General features: G+C 35.1%; 3 protein-coding genes and 1 long non-coding RNA gene across 4 annotated transcripts; 2 read left to right on the top strand and 2 right to left on the bottom strand.

Moving 5' to 3' along the window:
- The first annotated feature begins 1,920 nt into the window (after positions 1-1,920).
- Positions 1,921-3,555, top strand: LOC111800675. Its single transcript, XR_002816003.1, has 2 exons — positions 1,921-2,314; positions 3,281-3,555. It is a non-coding gene; the product is annotated as an uncharacterized LOC111800675 (long non-coding RNA).
- LOC111800674 (cytochrome b5-like) lies at positions 2,995-5,697 on the bottom strand. The gene is made up of 4 exons (XM_023684480.1): positions 5,583-5,697; positions 5,382-5,473; positions 3,613-3,679; positions 2,995-3,524 (listed from the first exon to the last, which is right to left on the bottom strand). The coding sequence occupies exons 2-4, from the start codon at positions 5,466-5,468 to the stop codon at positions 3,262-3,264; spliced, it is 417 nt and encodes a 138-aa protein (XP_023540248.1). The 5' UTR covers positions 5,469-5,473; positions 5,583-5,697; the 3' UTR covers positions 2,995-3,261.
- A 2,177-nt stretch (positions 5,698-7,874) lies between these two features.
- Positions 7,875-9,989, bottom strand: LOC111800673. The gene is made up of 4 exons (XM_023684479.1): positions 9,929-9,989; positions 8,765-9,288; positions 8,413-8,551; positions 7,875-8,063 (listed from the first exon to the last, which is right to left on the bottom strand). Exons 1-3 carry the CDS (start codon positions 9,972-9,974, stop codon positions 8,441-8,443), a joined length of 681 nt encoding a protein of 226 aa, XP_023540247.1. The 5' UTR covers positions 9,975-9,989; the 3' UTR covers positions 7,875-8,063; positions 8,413-8,440.
- A 4,666-nt stretch (positions 9,990-14,655) lies between these two features.
- LOC111800588 lies at positions 14,656-16,635 on the top strand. Its single transcript, XM_023684355.1, has 2 exons — positions 14,656-15,058; positions 16,122-16,635. Exons 1-2 carry the CDS (start codon positions 14,742-14,744, stop codon positions 16,522-16,524), a joined length of 720 nt encoding a protein of 239 aa, XP_023540123.1. The 5' UTR covers positions 14,656-14,741; the 3' UTR covers positions 16,525-16,635.
- The last annotated feature ends 815 nt before the right edge of the window (positions 16,636-17,450 follow it).

Raw genomic sequence — 17,450 nt, 5'->3', positions numbered from 1 at the left:
TTATCGCAAAAATTTCTATTTGTTCGAGGGAATTACAGCAGAGATTCTCACAGGGAATTTGCAAGATTCGGTTCCTCGAGAAGGGTTCTACTCCGTTTTTTATATTAATTTAGAAAAAAAAATATTCCTTCTAAATACTTTTATATATAATTTCTTGCTCGATCCAATGAGAAATATTTTTTATATTCTCTTCCTTATTCTCCATTTAAATGAGAATTTCTAAATATTACTGGTGAATTGAATATTTGTACTGTCCAATCAAATTAGTTATTTGATAATGTAATTATTGGGCATATAATAATAATAATCTAAATACTCAATTATTCACTTTATAATAACAAATTATTATCATAAGATCAATAATTAGATATGGCAAATAATTGACAATAATTGAATTGAATCATACCCAAATCAGATATATAATAAAATTAAAATTTTAAAATATATGCTTTCAAGTCCAACCAAAATTATTAGAAAATAATAAATAAAAAATTGACCACTCAAGCTTAGCCATGTTCATGCCTACTAAAACAGCTGGTAAAATAAATCCATAATCTTTATTTATTTAATCAATATTGGACTTTTAGTCCAAACAAAACAAAAAACATTTTTCTTAAATAAAAATGTGTTTGATAAACTATTTCTCGACAATTAATAATATTTAACACGGTTTAGAACTAATGATAGGATAATTGAGTTATGTTGACCTATAAGCTCGATTTTCTAAATGAATGAAATATCATAGAAGAATCTGAATTTCGGTTGAGCTGAACTTAGGAATGATCAACCATTATGAACTCAGGGTACCGAGTACCTATGAGCTAGGTCAGATGAAATTGTTTGAAGTATGATCATGAGACATCATAATATGTCAGGCGTGAAATACATAAATGAAATATCATGATATAATGTTTTAAGAAGGCACGATTTGGTGGCAAGTCGAGGCGAGGGATTCTCAATTTGACTAGATATGGGACCAAATCGGGGATTCATTTTGGGTCCCTGATCGGGGATGTGGGACGAGAAGGGTAGTCTACGACTATCCCTAATTTTTTTAATATATATATATGTCTATATGTATCGGTTGTTAGGGTTTTTTTTTTTTTTTTTTTTTTTTTTTTTTTTTTTTTTTTTTTTTTTTTTTTNTCTTTTAAAAAAATCAACGGTAGGAATAGACACCACGTGGCGAGCACACAGTAGTCGCTTAAGGGAAGCTGATAAAGCAAGGCCCCGCCCCGCAACGTGTCCAATTTTAGTCAATGTCTCATCAAATCAGCCACTCATATTTTGCCACGTCATCGACAAATTATTATAAAATGACGTGTCGGGATTCTTAGTTTGACTTGGGCATGTGGCGACACGCCGTTGGCTGTCTTGTGACAGGTAAGGGGTACTTGTCCTTTGCCAACTCATCTGATTGGTTCTTAATTTATTAATTATTTTTTTTATTCCCAAAAAACTTTTGGTGCCCCAACCTAATCCTCCCAATATTCTTTTTTATTTCTCAATTAATTACAAAATCTACAACCAAATATTTTTATCATAAAATTAATAATACTGAGGCCAAATTAAACACTAAATCAAAATATAAAAAAATATCATGATAGAACATAGTCAACCAGTTATCTAATTATGTATTGTCTGAGATAAAGTTATTATAAGTTTTAGTGTAGGATGATGGAGGAGGTAGCACCTCACCTTATCATGATTAAATTGACAGCAAAGAAACGGGAGCTAGACCTCATGACTCTCATGATTCGAGGTGCTCGATGAAGCTTACATTCGAGGATCAATCATTGGGAAGAGTCATAGGAATCTAATAACCTATACATTAAGTGAATGAATGAGCTACTCACCGAGCATTTTTATTTACATATATACCATTAATCCTATACATAGGGTAATAGAATATTCGAAAACAACAAAGAAAATAGTGGCCATCCCCAGCCAAGAATGAAATTCGGGTCTCTCAAGGACCCCACAAGTCTTGGATTAAATCATTCACTCCCATACCACCTGGTTTTGGGATCTTAAGCAGCATGCGAACTGACGACGACGATAACAATAACGACGACGAATATTCTTCTCCAGAATCCATGAGAAAGAAGAGCACAAACAGAACAAGGTTCGAACAGATCAAATCACTCGAATCAATTTTCGAGTGAGAGTCAAGGTTTGAGCCCACAAAGAAGTTGCAGCTGGCCGCTTAGCTGGGGTTGCACCCACGTCAGGTTTCAATATGGTTTCAGAACAAGCGAGACTACAGCACAACATTCAAGCTCTCAACAACGATAACCAAGCGTTGGCTGCACAGGTATTGACATTCTGCCTTCGTTTTTCTTGGACTTTCTTTCTTGGAAAAGGTTTTACATTCAGCGAGCACACCGCACTCACGATCATAGGTAGTAATGGCCAGCCAGTAGGTCGTTTAGGCATCTAGATTCAGAAGCTTGCTTAGAAATGCCCTCGCTTTGGCTTCGTCTTGTGACATCAAACTGTGGCGTATGATTTTGGTATAGAGCAATGTGAGATCGAGCAAAGAGCTTCAATGCGTACCTTCTTCATCATTTAGGGGTCTAATGTTAGCGTGAGCAAGGGAGCTTCTCTTTGGTTCCACTTGTCCATATTTTCCCTTTCATCCAGGGGAATCCGAGCTGGATTGTTTTGTGCTACCGTCAGTAAAGCTTGTCAGGTAAATGCGAGAGGAATGAACGAGATAGGGCGCTAGAGCTCATTTCGTGATAATGCTAGATGGAAAAGAAGGCAAAATCGTTTTCGAGTATGTTTGATGGTGGCATCAAGTGATGTTTTTTCAATCCTAGAGTAGCATAAATAAAATCTCCAAAGCTACAAAAAAAGACGAGGAAGTTCTCGACTAAACTAAGTGTGAACTATTTGAGGGAAATCTCTATCTAGTAGATACGTTTTAAAAATCTTGAGAGAAAGTCTGAAAGAGAAAGTCCAAAGGCTGGCAAGCGAGAAAGAACTCATTTTGTACACAACCCATTAATTGATCTTCATTCAACTTCATATATCTGGTGAGTCAATGGTGTTAAATCAAGCACAGAAAGTTGAATATTGTAGAACAAAAGACAAAGGAAAACAGGATAATGAATGAACAAGACACAAATGAACTGTTTTTAAATTATCTACTCAGAAATTAGCAAGAGGTAATGGCAGAGAAACCTACGTAATACCAATGTCTTCAACATAAAGTGAGTAACTGAAAATCTCGTGGCATCTTTGGTAGGAAGCTAATGATTACTGCTTTTTGCCATAGAATTGCAGATAAAATGCAACGCCCATAATCAGCAGGGGAACCAGAATTTGCAGTAGTGTTAGCAAGGATCCTGAAGATTCAGCCGACGACGTCGTTGCTTTCACCGATTGGGATGCAGCTAGTCGATAATCGATCGGTTTTGGGACCGTAGACATGTCAACATTGCCAATGTAATACTTTTCCATTTGCTCTATTGCAGATAGACTGTGACCCACATTTTCAAAATCATCTGTTGCATCTTTCTCTGCATAAACTCAACATTGTTTTTCCGATCATTCATAACTTGGTGTAATCATTTTTAACAACCAATCGAGATATGAGCTGAAACATACCCGCAGCTAATAATAAGACTTCATCACCTCCAGGATGTTCTTCCAGAAAAGGGGTCACATCATATACCTAAATGGGAATGCACAATAATTACTTCGTGACAGAGCAGTGAAACACGACGACTATATAAGGAATAGGGAAGTTATCTTGAGTGATTCGAGTTTTCTTTACTCTTGATCTTGATTATTAAAGTAATCCATTCCAAAACTTTCCTTTGAATTGATTCTTTACCATTTTTGGGGTTTTTGGATAATTTAGATTTAGAGATCTCGTTCTTTAACAAAGAACAAAGTTGTTAGATCAAATCCCAAGAATTTCATGTCAAGAGCCTTGATAAAACTTGGGCCTGCAACTTAATTCGACTCTTTAGTGATATGCTGCCATGGCTTACAATGTATCCCATTAATATCCTCACGTTCCATGCTTATAATTTAAAACTTAGAATCATAAATGAGAGCCCCAAAGATTTTCAACATAAAACAGGGATTCCAATGACCTGTTAATCAAAGTATTACTCTCTAGTCAGCCTAAAAGCCTTTCTAGGCCTTAAATTCTGCTTCGACGAAATAGGAGCTTAGACTAAGTGAGCAATAAGTTCCTGTCTGTTTCTGTACAATATCTATATCAGTTGCTCCAGAAATAAAGGGTATCAGTCTCATAGTTCTAACTCAGTTTCTTATCTATCATAAACAATTTACCCCTAGTTCAAGCACTCTACAAATGTCATACGTCCTCTCTCACCCTTCTTGTGAGATCCCACATCGGTTGGGGAGGAGAACGAAATACTCTTAATAAGGGTGTGGAAACCTCTCCTAGCATACGTGTTTTAAAAATCTTGAGGGGAAACTTGAGAGCGAAAGCCCAAAGAAGACAATATTTGCTAGCGATGAGTTTGGGGTGTTACAAATGGTATCAGAGCCAGACACCAGACGGCGTACTAGCGAGGACGTTGGCCCCCAAGGGAGATGGATTATGAGATCCCACCTTGATTGGAGAGGGAAACAAAGCATTTCTTATGAGGGTGTAGAAACCTCTCCCTACGTTCTAAAAACGTGAGGTTGACGACGATAAGTAACGAGCTTAAGCGGACAATATCTATAAACGGTGGCCTTGGACGTTATAAAAACCTTGAGGGGAAGCTCGAATGGGAAAACTCAATGAAGACAATGTTTGCTAGCGGTGGGTTTGGATATTACAAATGGTATCAGAGCCAGATACTAGGCAGTGTGCCAGTAAGGACATTGGCTCCCAAGGGGGTGGATTGTGAGATCCCATCTCTATTGGAGAGGAGAACGAAATATTTTTTTTATAAGGGTGTGGAAACCTCTCCCTAATAGACGCGTTCTAAAACCGTGAGGCGGACAGGAATACATAACGGGCTAAAATAGACAATATCTACTAATGGTGGCCTTGGAGTATTAAAGTTTTCTCCAGTAATAATTTCAAATCTCATATGGGTCATCTCCCTAAGATGTTAAACCTCTACTGAGTTTTCTTGAGAATCAAATGTGATAAGGTCAAACACTATATTGACAATCAATTGTCAGATGTGATAGGGTCAAACAGTAAGTCAGATGCTCGCCCGGTAACTCGCCGAGATATCAAAGAACAAGAACAATAATAGAATACACAATCATCAGTTTCTTAATCATCCATCCCTCTATCTACTGTTATATAAGTCTAGAGTTCCAGTAGCAGTTACGATTGAGTTCAGAGCAAACAAAATTTCCATATGGAGATTAAAAATGAGGAGAGATTATGATAATCAGACCTTTCCAGAGATTATAAGCCAACAATCCCGCTGGTGATTGTGTTTAGCCACTTCGTCGAAGACAAAAACCTTAGGATCCGAATCCATTTCAACTGAAATGCAAAGAAAAGTCAAGCTCAATCCACACTGAAGCAATCGATTAAATTAGAGAATCAGACGATTCAAACACAGAAGCAATGAGGAAGAAGATGAGTTTCTTACGGATTAAGCGTTGAAGGGAAATTGGAGAAAAGACCCAAATCAGCGCGATTTCTTCCGGTAATGACAACCAGCCATTTTAAAAAGGCTTTTATCTGGCCGGCTTGGTGGAGCTAAAAAACGCCCAATGAATTTGTTGCGAGAATTTCATTTTAGTCCCTGCTTTTGCAACTTTTTGCAAGAAAAGCCCAATATTTTCTTTAATTTCGTCCACGTGATTCTTGATTAAAACGTGATGTATGGCTTAATTATTGTTTTCCACGTGACATTGGTTAAGGTGATGCCTACAAATTGACTGAATATTTGCATTATTTTACTGTATTAAATATATAATTAATGCTCAAATTTTTGTTTTTATAAGTTTAAAATTATTTTAATTTAGTCCTTAGACCTCAGTGTCAGTGTCGGCCCAGCAGAATACTTTCGCCGTTGGTGTTCTTTCCGATCTCTACGCATTTCACCGCTCCACCTGAAATTCCCTCCGCCCCTACCGCACTCCAGCTTGGTAGTTTCCACCGCTTGTCCAAGGTTGAGCCTTGGACTTGACGGTAGACTTAAAAAAGCCACCTACAGACGTTTTACGCCTAATTATTCCGGATAACGTTGGGAAAGAGTAAGATCTTCTAAGTTTTAAAGCAAAATCTTTATTAGAGGTTTATTTGCTGACCTATGTTAAGTTGAGAAAATGGGAATTTAGACTCCGTTATGAAATGGAGGTTCCTACAATTGCTATTTTTCATCGCATTAGGGTGATTTAGAGCTAGTTAGAGAATATATTTTCTGACGGCTTCAAGTCGGATTCTTAACTGATTCAGTTTGGGTCTTCTCGAACCGTTTCCTACTAGTTTCAACTTTTTGGAGGCATTAAGGTTAATAGGACTATTTTGTACACTTGCACACAATAACCTACAGATTTATAGGAAAAATGTTTAACACTAGTAAACACGAGCTAAGGGCAAGCATACTAAGATAAGAGTATTTATATAGCATTTATTACCAATTCGTTCATAACCCACATTTGATCTCGAAATTCAAAAGGAAATATGTCGAACTAGGCTACTTGTATTAATAATGATTATAGCCACCAAAATTTCTTGCTCTTAACTCCAAAATTAGATCACCTCCACCTACCGACAACAGAGCTTGATAGGTTAATGTTCAAATCACACCATTTATTAAATCGTCTAAACGATGTTATAACCAACTTTTCTCACCTAATCTTATCTTAAAAAGACTTAAGCTCGGGTTGGTTTGTCCACAATGGGTCGTCATTGTTGTTCAAATGGTTGAACACTATGAGTACCCTACAACAAGACCTAGCGCAGACAAAAAACAAATTACACTAGAAACTCAAAACTCAAAACTATTGAACAAATGACGATCGACCAACTACTTGTTGGATGGTCATTGATCCTTTAAAGAAGAAGATGAGGACGAAGCTAGTTAAGTTGATCGCATTCATGAAAAAAAGAGAAAGATCGAGAAACCTTGTTGTTCGAAATCACGAGCTTTAGACCAACTACACACGAACCCACTCAAGATAGGCCACACAAAACCCATGATTAATTCATTGCATGAACATATACAAGACCATCACAATTTTATATGATGATTTATGTACACGTGACGACGAAAGAGACAAATAACATCAAAAAAAGAAAAAAGAAAAAAGAAAAAAAAGACCGACCTCTTAAACTTCACTTCTAATCTAACTCGATAAAGGTTCGATCATGTATCTAAAGTTATTTTCACATATACCCCTACAATTGGAGCTATTTCCAAGCAAGCATCAATAATGTCTTGGATTTTAAATTAATCGAAATTATTGAAAAATAGCATACTTTATAAGGGTAGTTTTGATAAGACGATAGTATAAAGGGGCATTTAAGAAAATATAATTTGTCGTTTATGACACGTGTCGTTTAGCACGTGCTGCACGTGGTTGGTTTACATATATTTTAAACACAATCTATGACTTTTTAACAATATAAATATATATATATATATATTTTTAAATAAAGCAACCTTTTGTTTTATTCCCAAATATTGGGACATTTTTTTTTCAATTTTTTAATAGATCTAAATCTTTATGTTTTATATTTATCGTACTAATAAAATAATAATAATTTATTTATTTAATGTTGTAGATCGGAATCTTCCTACTTTATATTTATTTTACTAGTTAGCTTATACAATATATATATATATATATATTTATTTATTTATTTATATTTTGAAATTTAAAATAAATTTTAGAAGATAATTTTAAAGCCATTAAAAAATTAGACAGGATCCTATTGAATCAAGATAATCCACAATAATAATTATTATAATAATAAAAAGAGATACCACAAAGCTTAAGAGAAGTGAACACGTGGCTTTCACATGGCTCATTTACAACCTTAAAATAGGGAAAATAAAATAAAATAAAATAAAGACAAAAAAAAAAAGGAACTCCATTGATGGGATCTCAAGGAGAAGCAGCTGCAACCAAAAAAGAATATTCTTAAATATTAAAATGAATATTCTTCAAATTAATCTTTATTTGAGGATTATTTAAAATTCTTAAATTTATTTGCAATTTTTGTTATATTTATATATATAATTTTCTTTTTCATATTATTTTCTAAATCTTAAAATTTAATTTTGACCATTTTAATTTTTATCAAAATATTTTCATCTAATTCGACCAAACATTTTGAGATTTGAGCAAATAAAATAACGTGGGACTGGGACGAAAAAATGAATCCTAATTTTTTTTTAATAATAAAAAAAACGAAAAAATGAAAAATATTACCAAACGAACCCTAAATTTGAGCGTACTTAATTATACCTTGAATCGAAGAAGAGAGATTGGTTGTTCAAAGACCATTCCATTTAGTTTGTGATCTATGGTTCATCTTTTTTTCTCCGAGCATTTGGTCATTGTCGAGCTCGGTATGAATCTTTCTCCTCGTCATCTTCCTCATTAGCTTATTTGATAAGAATGAGGAGAAAAACAATCAAATGGATTAGAATTTGAGTTGAATTACCACGAATTTATTTCATTATTATTTTAAAACTACGATGATAGTATAAATTTTTTAAAATTTTAAATAAAAATTGAGACTTTAAATTGTGTGACAGTGAACTATAATAATATATATTATTTATTGTAAACGAGTGTAAGATGGGCAATGGCTTACTTTCCGGAGATTTGTCTCAGGTGGCGCCGCCTCCATCTCCGGCTTTTTGGCGAAGTAGGAGCCGTCGGCCGTCTCAACTTCCGGCAAATTCTCCTTCAAATCCAGCTTCGGCTTCCCATCTGCATCCGCCATGAGCAGATCCGCCAACGTCACTCTCCGGCGGAGTCGAGCGACATGTCGCTCGATGGCCACAACAACTCGGGACTTGTCAAATTGAGTACAAAACTCACCATTGTCGTCGAAGTTGTTGGGGAACGTCGTGGCCATTAACGGGCTCAAATCGTCATTGTCGTCGTCGTCGTCATCGTCATCAACAATTTTGTCTCTCTTTCCCTCCTTCAAATTGAAATATTGGGGTTTATAATTTGTGGATTTTGATGATTTGTCAAAACCCATGAAGAAAATGGTAAGACGACGGCCGTTGATCCTCCAATCATCAAGAATATCAACCATCTCATCCACTTGCTTTGCTAATCCTTGCCTTTTGGCCTCCTTTGTGATAGATTCACTTTTCTTTCTTGAAGCTAACAATTTAGAGAAAAATTCATTGTTGTAATCGACTTAGATTGAGTCGGGTTTAGAGGTGTTCGAAAATTTGATAACTCGAAAAATTTGATCAACCCAAAGCAACCAGTACTATTTGAATTGAATTGAGTTAGAAACTTATTTCTATTCTAAAACAAAATTATTTTTAATTTTGAACAATTCGAACCAACCCAACTCAATTTTTTTTTGTTCGGTTGAATTGGATTCGTTATTTCTTAGTTTCGTCCCGTCATTAATAAATCAACCTACGAACACTCCTAGTCAGGTTAAGAGTATTTCTTATACGAACTCAATCAAAAAGGGTTAGATGAACACAACTCTTTATATTATTTGGCTAAATTCATTTGGTACTAAACTTACAATTTAACTTAGATAACGGTGATTCAAGTTTAGTTTGAATTATAATACTATGAAAAATAGTATAACACGACTCTCTATAATGATATGATATTGTCCAGTTTGACCATAAGTTCTCATGGTCTTGCTTTTGGCTTCTCCAAAACGCTCCTAACAATGGAGAGAGTATTCCTTAATTATAAATATATGATCATTTCCTAAATTAACGTTTCATCCACTAACACTAAAAATAGTAGTGAGAAAAAGGAAAAAAATTCAGACCTTTAAGAGGGGTGTAGTGGAAGTTGGAGTGAACCCAGTTGAACATAGCTGTGAGAGAGGTGAAGTCAAGCCAAGTTAGAATGGGTATCAAAAGTGGTGTGAATGAGGTATATATATAGCCATGAAACACTAGGAAGTGGCCCTCTCCCTTTACTGTTTACTCATACAAAATTTTGACTTACATGAATGAATCAAGACCACGTTAAAAAAAGAACAATCTTAAGAATCACGTGAGTGAAGAAAAAACATGCTAAAAGAATCTGTGTTGGTTTATGAGGATAGTATTCTCTAACATCTCAAACCCACCGATAGCAGATATTGTTCGCTTTGATTCGTTACATATCGCCATCAACCCTATGATTTTAAAGTGCGTCTATAAAGGGGAGGTTTGCACGTCTTTATAAGGAATGCTAAAAGAACCTTTGTTAGTCTGTGGAAATAGTCTACACGGTTAAAAGAGTAGTAAGTAAAATAATTATGTTGTAGGATAATGTTGAGACCGTTGGATATTGAATTCAAATTCTAAATCTTGGACATGAGACGTTAACGATCCTAAAGGGCTCATAAAGTCAAAAGAAATTGGTAAATATAAATAGAACAACAAAAGATAAATGAAAAAAAAAGTTGTTTACCTAGTTTGCTTTGCAAAACCCTAAACCCCACCATTTTTGCATCATTTTGGTTGACTCCTCAACTTTGGAATGCATTTTCTATTATTGTACAAAAAAAAAAAAGTTAATTCTATCCCTACCAACCAAAGGGAAAAAGAAAAGAAAAGCCCTTGATCCTTCTCTTCAATGTCTTCTCTTCAATATTGTCGTCCATTGATCACCAGAGTGACACCGAGTATAACGAACAGAACTGATATGAACCAAAAGACATCAATCATACAATATACTTCAATGAAGATGTGAAGAAAAGGTTGTCAAAATTATCAAAAGATATTTCAATTCATGCCACATTGAAGAAGAATGAAGTTCGATTGTTACAAATTTTGGGTGGGTTACAATTTAGAGTAATTTAGAGTTATTGTATTTTAAGACATTTTATTTACTTTAGGTTACATTTACATAATGACTAATTATGGTCATTAAGTATGAATGTTACAACTTTTGGAATACCTTTAATAGTTTCATTTTTGAGGTTATATAAAGCCATGTATGTTGTATTTGTAAGCAGACTTGGAAAATATAGAAAGAAGCATTTGTGCTTTTCTTTAGCCAATGACTAAGTTTCTTTGCAATTCTATGTAGTTTAGGTTGCATGTAGAATCATTCAAGCTCGACATGATCAATCTTGCTTGTGGAGTGATTCGAATCTCAAGCAAGTGTTCTTGCCTTGAGATATTTGATCAACAAGAATCATTCAAGCTCGACATGATCGATCTTGCTTGTGGAGTGATTCGAATCTCAAACAATGTTCTTGCGTTGAGATATTCGATCAACAAGGTAATCCGAATCTTACTCTCCTTGTAGTTGATTTCCTTATCTTATCAAGAACGAGTTGTCTTTTCTGTATCATTCTAATTGATTTCTATGGTATTATTCGTTTTAAACCTAAATTTATATATTCGATCTCGTTTTATTTTTTTTAAATTGATACTGAGACGACTTTAACGATGATTTTGACTATAATTATGAATCGAAAAAGGGGAGAAATAATTGTTGTTCATGTATGCATAACTTTATGAATGATAGAGCACATGATTAAAGGTTTTGGAGGATATAAAGAACCTGAAAAAAGTTTTTGGACAAAAATAAAGAGAGTGGCAGAGACTAAATTTTATTGGGTCACTCTTTGTTTTCTGTCCACAATTCTTCTCTTCCAAAATTCTTGCAAACATTTGGCCATACGTCTTGCAATTACAAATGGGTCCTCAAAGTTCAATTGAAATCATAAAAATAATACTCAATTTTAGACTCGACCTTCTTTGAGTATCAAACTAATACGAAATCGTTAGCAAACAAAACACAAAATATAAGTGTAGTGAAGTCATCTCGATTGAAAAAAGTTAGTTTATAAAGATTTGAAAATCTATTTAGAGCCATAAATTCGAGGGAGGTCCTCCCCACCAAAATGTTGATTTGTCATATTTTTCCAAGGCACATGCCAGGGCTAACTTTTACGTATATTTGCATTAAAGGTAAGAACGTTCATCTCAAAAAAGTAGGTTTAGAATGATGCTTAATTTTCATATAAAGCAAAAGANTTTTTTTTTTAATATATATTCTTATTCTGTTTCATTTTCCTTTAATAAAAAAGGGTAAAATTTTGCATAATTTGAAAACAAATCAAAACCATGCATACATAGGTGTTGTTCTCTAGGGATTGAGATCCAAAATTTACGCTCTCTATGACCGCACAGCTTCCAACCGCTCTCCTTCCTTGATCAACAAAAAACGAATACATGAAAAAGAAAATGTAGAATCGGATTGTGTATAACTAGTCAGCTTGCATGGCCACAATAGTCAATGATTGGTATCCAGAGTTGAGTGGTTACCTCGTAAANGAATGACACCAAGAAGTTCCACTGACCTCCGAACGTCACTACAGATTAGTTTGACCAGAGAGGGTCTAGGGGGTGTGTGAGCCCTTTGGGGATTCATACTCGCACATGTGGGTCGTGTGTAGGGAAGTACTACACATCCAATTTGTCCGAAACTAGAGGCCACCCCTAGAGAATAGATATAGGTCCCAAGAGCATGATTGCATGTGTTTGCATTTGCATGACCTCCTATAGTGGGGCTACTTATTGAGAATTCTTCCGTATACTCAGGCCGTGTGCCACATCATTTTTTCAGGTAAAGGCAAGACGCACATGTACAGAGGACGACGACATCTCAAACAGAGACACGTGCATAGGTTATACTTATATTTAAATTCCTAGTCTTACGTTAGAATAGGACGTACAATCCAACCAAAATCATTCGAATTAGATTAGATTATTTAACCCTCTAATGAAGGGAATAATTGTACTCCTTTATTCTCTCGTTGTTTTTGGATTTTACTTACTTTTTTCATATTTTTTTTTTAATATATATTCTTATTCTGTTTCATTTTCCTTTAATAAAAAAGGGTAAAATTTTGCATAATTTGAAAACAAATCAAAACCATGCATACATAGGTGTTGTTCTCTAGGGATTGAGATCCAAAATTTACGCTCTCTATGACCGCACAGCTTCCAACCGCTCTCCTTCCTTGATCAACAAAAAACGAATACATGAAAAAGAAAATGTAGAATCGGATTGTGTATAACTAGTCAGCTTGCATGGCCACAATAGTCAATGATTGGTATCCAGAGTTGAGTGGTTACCTCGTAAAATATTATATGATAGTATGACATCTAATAGAGCCTATAAAGTCACTTTGAAACTAGAGAAGGACCTATCGTGCTCGCTAGCTACTGAGTTACATGTGTGGTCCCTCATCTCTTATCAATTTATAATGTAGAGACTCTGGGCTGTTTCCACCAAGAACTTGGTTGTCTCGACGTGTTAAACGATTCGACCTAGACCTTGCTCGACGATACATTTCCAATGTTTCTATTGCTGGATATAACATGCAGAATTTATTGTTAATATTAGATAGAAATTTTGGACTAAATAGAGACAACATTTCTTATTATCTTATTGTTTTATTTATTTATTTAGAAATAAATATACAATAATTTTTAAATTTTTTTTTTATATTGATATAATTATTAATTTGGATTTTGGAGTATTCTTACTAAATAATAAAAAGAATAATATTTCCATTCTAATTGATTTCATTCGTATTTGATTTTATAAATTTATTCTTAATTTTGAAAATAAGAATAAAAGCATAAAATCATGGATGTCGGAATAAAACAAATCCAACGTTTTATTTTCGTCTTTACAAAAAATAGATTCCCGATTTTGACCTTGAAGCTACAAATTTTATGGTTTATATATTTGTATTAATTCATTTTATATGTAAAAATATATTTTTAAATACATTTTAAAATTGATATTCATTGAAGTTAAACTTTTATATTAGTAAAATAATAATAATAATAATTATTATTATTATATTCAAGTAATTGCCTAATTTTTAAAATTTATACTCGTAAGGCTAACATAAATTATTTTTAAAACAAAACTAAAAAAAAATATATATATATTAGACTTTTTAGCATTTTTTAAGTTAAAAAGATATTAATAAATATTTTTAAAATATTATAAAAAGTCCAAAGATATTTTTAAAATATTAGACTTTTTTAAAGTCTAAAAATATTATTTAAACTTTTAAAAGTTTAAGAATATTCTTTGGACAACCTATAAACTTTAGGGCGGTTTTTAAGAAAAGGTTAAAATAAAATAAATTATTATATATATTATAAATCTAAATACATAAATAAAAAATATTAGGAAGCTAAATGCACGGGAAGGATCTGAGAACCTCGTGAATTGATAGTTTCTATTAGAATTGCGAGCTTGTTTAAGTTAGTGAACGAGAGATAACCTTTCTACTTAATTGCTATATTCGAGTATTTTTCATCATCTCGGCTCTTTCTTTGAGCTTTACTTCTCCCTTCTAGCTCTTTCTGTTCTATCGTTCGTTCAAAACAAGATTGTACGACGGTATTATAGCCATTTTGAATCGGATACTCTTCTAATCTCTTTTTCTTTTTAATGTCATTTTCTTCTTTTTTATTTTTATTTTATTTTTTTGTTCATAACCCTCTTCCTCTCTGCCTATAAGTAACCCTAAAACACACATCTCTGAGCTTAACTTTCCCATATCTCCTTTTCTATTATCTTCCCTCACCAAACAAACACTTTTTATTTTCACGATGGCGGGTCGTCTTCGTCGCTCGATGTTTCGTCTTTCTTCCTTTAAGCGACCTTTTATCCATGGTGGCAGTAATTCAAGACAAGATTCAGGTCGATATCCTTCAACCAGCAAAGAGTCGTCGATGGAACCACGGGCTCGCTCACCGTCGGTTTCGCCCAAGAGAGAGTCCGTTGCTGCTTCTCCGACGTACTCTGTGAAGAAGGTTGCTTCACCGTCTCCTTCTCCATCGTATGGAGGTTCAAGTGGAGGAGTGATGAGCTCACAACCGAAGGCTGTAGATGAATACGTTAAGGATAAACCAACTACTCAACCCAGGTTGATTACACTAAACTCAAACACTTCTTCATGTTAGTCATCATCTATATGCTAAGGACCATTCATTGCACGTCAATCGTGGTTTATATTAAAAACAAAATTTGCATGTCGATCTGATTACCATCTATGCTAATAGGTTATGATTTATGACATATTAGTTTAGTTATGTTGATGAGATCCCACTCGATGAGAAGAACAAAACATTTTTTATAAGAGTGGAAATCTCTGCTTAGGGTTTTAGAAACCTTGAGGCAAAATCTGAAAAAGAAAGCCTATAAGAGGACAATATCTACTAGCGATGTGTTTGGGCCGTTACAAATGATATTAGAGCTAGACACCGAGCGATGTGCTGCTGAGCTTCGAAGGGAGTGGACACGAGGCGGTGTGCTAGGACGCTGGACACAAAGTGGTGTGCCACAAAGACACTGGCCCCAAGGGGTGGACATGAAGTGGTGTGCCAGCAAGGACGTTGGACCCCAAAAGGGGTGGACACAAAGTGGTGTGCCAGCAAAGACGCTGGCCCCAAGGGGTGGACACGAAGTGGTGTGCCAGCAAGAACGTTGGACCCCGAAAGGGGTGGACACAAAGTGGTGTGCCAGCAAAGACGCTGGCCCCAAGGGGTGGACACAAAGCGGTGTGTCAGCAAAGACGCTGGGCCTCGAAGGGGGTAGCCATAAAACGGTGTGCCAGCAAGGATGCTAGGCCCCGAATGGGATGGATTTGGTGGGTCCCACATCGATGGGTGAAAGAAACAGTGCTAGCGAGGACGTTGGGCCTTGAAGGGGATGAATTGTGAGATACCAGTTGGGGTGGAGAATAAAGACGTTAGGCCCTGAAGGGGGTGGATTGTGAGATCCCAGTTGGAGTGGAGAACGAAACACTCTTTATAAATGTGTGAAAAAGTGGAAACCTTTCTCTAACATATGCGTTTTAAAAACCTTATGACATATGCGTTTTAAAAACCTTATGGACAAATCTGATAGGGAAAACTCGAAGAATACGGGCTAGCTGATATATTACAAACTATGATATATTTAGTCATTTACTCATATTCTTAACACAGATCACCTGAAACCGAGCCTAAAGCGGTGGTCGGAAAAGCCATGAAGAAAGTGACTGATTCGGATCGTCACGTCGAGTCGAGCAAAAGGACGATGACATCCCACAAGCATGAGCCAAATACAATAAAGATTGCAGGAGAAAATCATGGGGCAGTAATGGAAATCTTCGAGTTAAAAGGGGAAGAGAGAGATATGATAGAGAAGAAAGAGAGATTTAGAAGAACATTAAGCAGCAAGGCCAATGATCAAAACAAGGAAGGCTCTAAGGACCACAGGGGCGAAAGCACTTATTTGAACAGCAATGTTCAGGGCGTAAACAATTCTATTCTTTACGGTGCTTCTTTGGCTCACCATGACCCGGGTTTGCACCACGCTCTCTCCTTAAAACCACGAGTAACCTCATGATTGGGGTCGGGAAATGTAATCACATGATTAAGTATATTTAGTATTAAATTATAGTTTACCAGCAAATATCTAGATATTTGTCTTCTTGCCGTGTTATTTTCATTTATTACTATTTTCATATCCTTGTAATTTATTTAATTATAAATAAAGAACTTTCACACACATTTAGGTGCGGTGGATTAAGCAAACATTCTCAACATGCAATCATAGTGAAACCTATCTTTTCATAAAACATCATATTAGTTTAGATGTGTAATATTTCTCTACCCACAGCATACGCACGCACACATGGACCCTATAAGGTGAGCATATACGTGGTCTAAGTCTGCCCTTCAATTAGTCATGCTCATGTAGCCGGAACCATTGAGGGAAAAGAGCCTACATAATATCATGGCGTACATAGATATCGTAATGTACTTGTTCGTACTAATCATAACGGAGAAATATCCTAATATAACTCCATCATTTTCATGACATAGCGTACATGCATACATAATACTTGTCATATCTTTCATGATTACAAACCTGGCTTACTAATGCCTCATAGACATAGAGTGAACATAGAAGGTTCATACATTATAATATAACTTGTAACATAGCATGAACGTGCACACAGCACAAGTCAAACAATCATAAAATCATGATATACTTGTGCTAGCCTGAAACTGTCTTAACAAGATACGTACAATGATTATGGAGTAATGAATAATTAAAACGTGCTAATCGAGCCAACTCGAGCTAAATCGAGTAGAAAAATCAACAAGATCTTATATTTTCCAACTATAACACTTCATTTCGAAAATTACTATAGCAATGAATAATTCTAGATTGAAAATGTGTTTAGATATCATAAAATGCAGGCCAGCATCACCCTGAGTGAAGGAAGAGTTGAACAAGAGCGAGTTATTAACACCTTGAAAATTCCC

The sequence above is a fragment of the Cucurbita pepo genome, chromosome LG08 (assembly GCF_002806865.2).
Source record: "Cucurbita pepo subsp. pepo cultivar mu-cu-16 chromosome LG08, ASM280686v2, whole genome shotgun sequence".
Taxonomy (NCBI): domain Eukaryota; kingdom Viridiplantae; phylum Streptophyta; class Magnoliopsida; order Cucurbitales; family Cucurbitaceae; genus Cucurbita; species Cucurbita pepo.
Note: the sequence above shows the minus strand (reverse complement) of the source record. Positions and strands in the feature narration are given on the sequence as shown.

Excerpts from the sequence above, each read along its gene's own strand:
- LOC111800588 (XM_023684355.1), top strand. The coding sequence starts at position 14,742 with ATGGCGGGTCGTCTTCGTCGCTCGATGTTTCGTCTTTCTTCCTTTAAG. Across the intron at positions 15,059-16,121 it reads AAACCAACTACTCAACCCAG|ATCACCTGAAACCGAGCCTA; the intron begins GTTGATTACACT and ends TTCTTAACACAG.
- LOC111800674 (XM_023684480.1), bottom strand. The coding sequence starts at position 5,468 with ATGGATTCGGATCCTAAGGTTTTTGTCTTCGACGAAGTGGCTAAACAC. Across the intron at positions 3,680-5,381 it reads GGCTTATAATCTCTGGAAAG|GTATATGATGTGACCCCTTT; the intron begins GTCTGATTATCA and ends ATTCCCATTTAG. Across the intron at positions 3,525-3,612 it reads AGTCTTATTATTAGCTGCGG|AGAAAGATGCAACAGATGAT; the intron begins GTATGTTTCAGC and ends GAGTTTATGCAG.
- LOC111800673 (XM_023684479.1), bottom strand. The coding sequence starts at position 9,974 with ATGTTCAACTGGGTTCACTCCAACTTCCACTACACCCCTCTTAAAG. Across the intron at positions 9,289-9,928 it reads CCACTACACCCCTCTTAAAG|CTTCAAGAAAGAAAAGTGAA; the intron begins GTCTGAATTTTT and ends CTAAATTGTTAG. Across the intron at positions 8,552-8,764 it reads CTGAGACAAATCTCCGGAAA|CTAATGAGGAAGATGACGAG; the intron begins GTAAGCCATTGC and ends TTATCAAATAAG.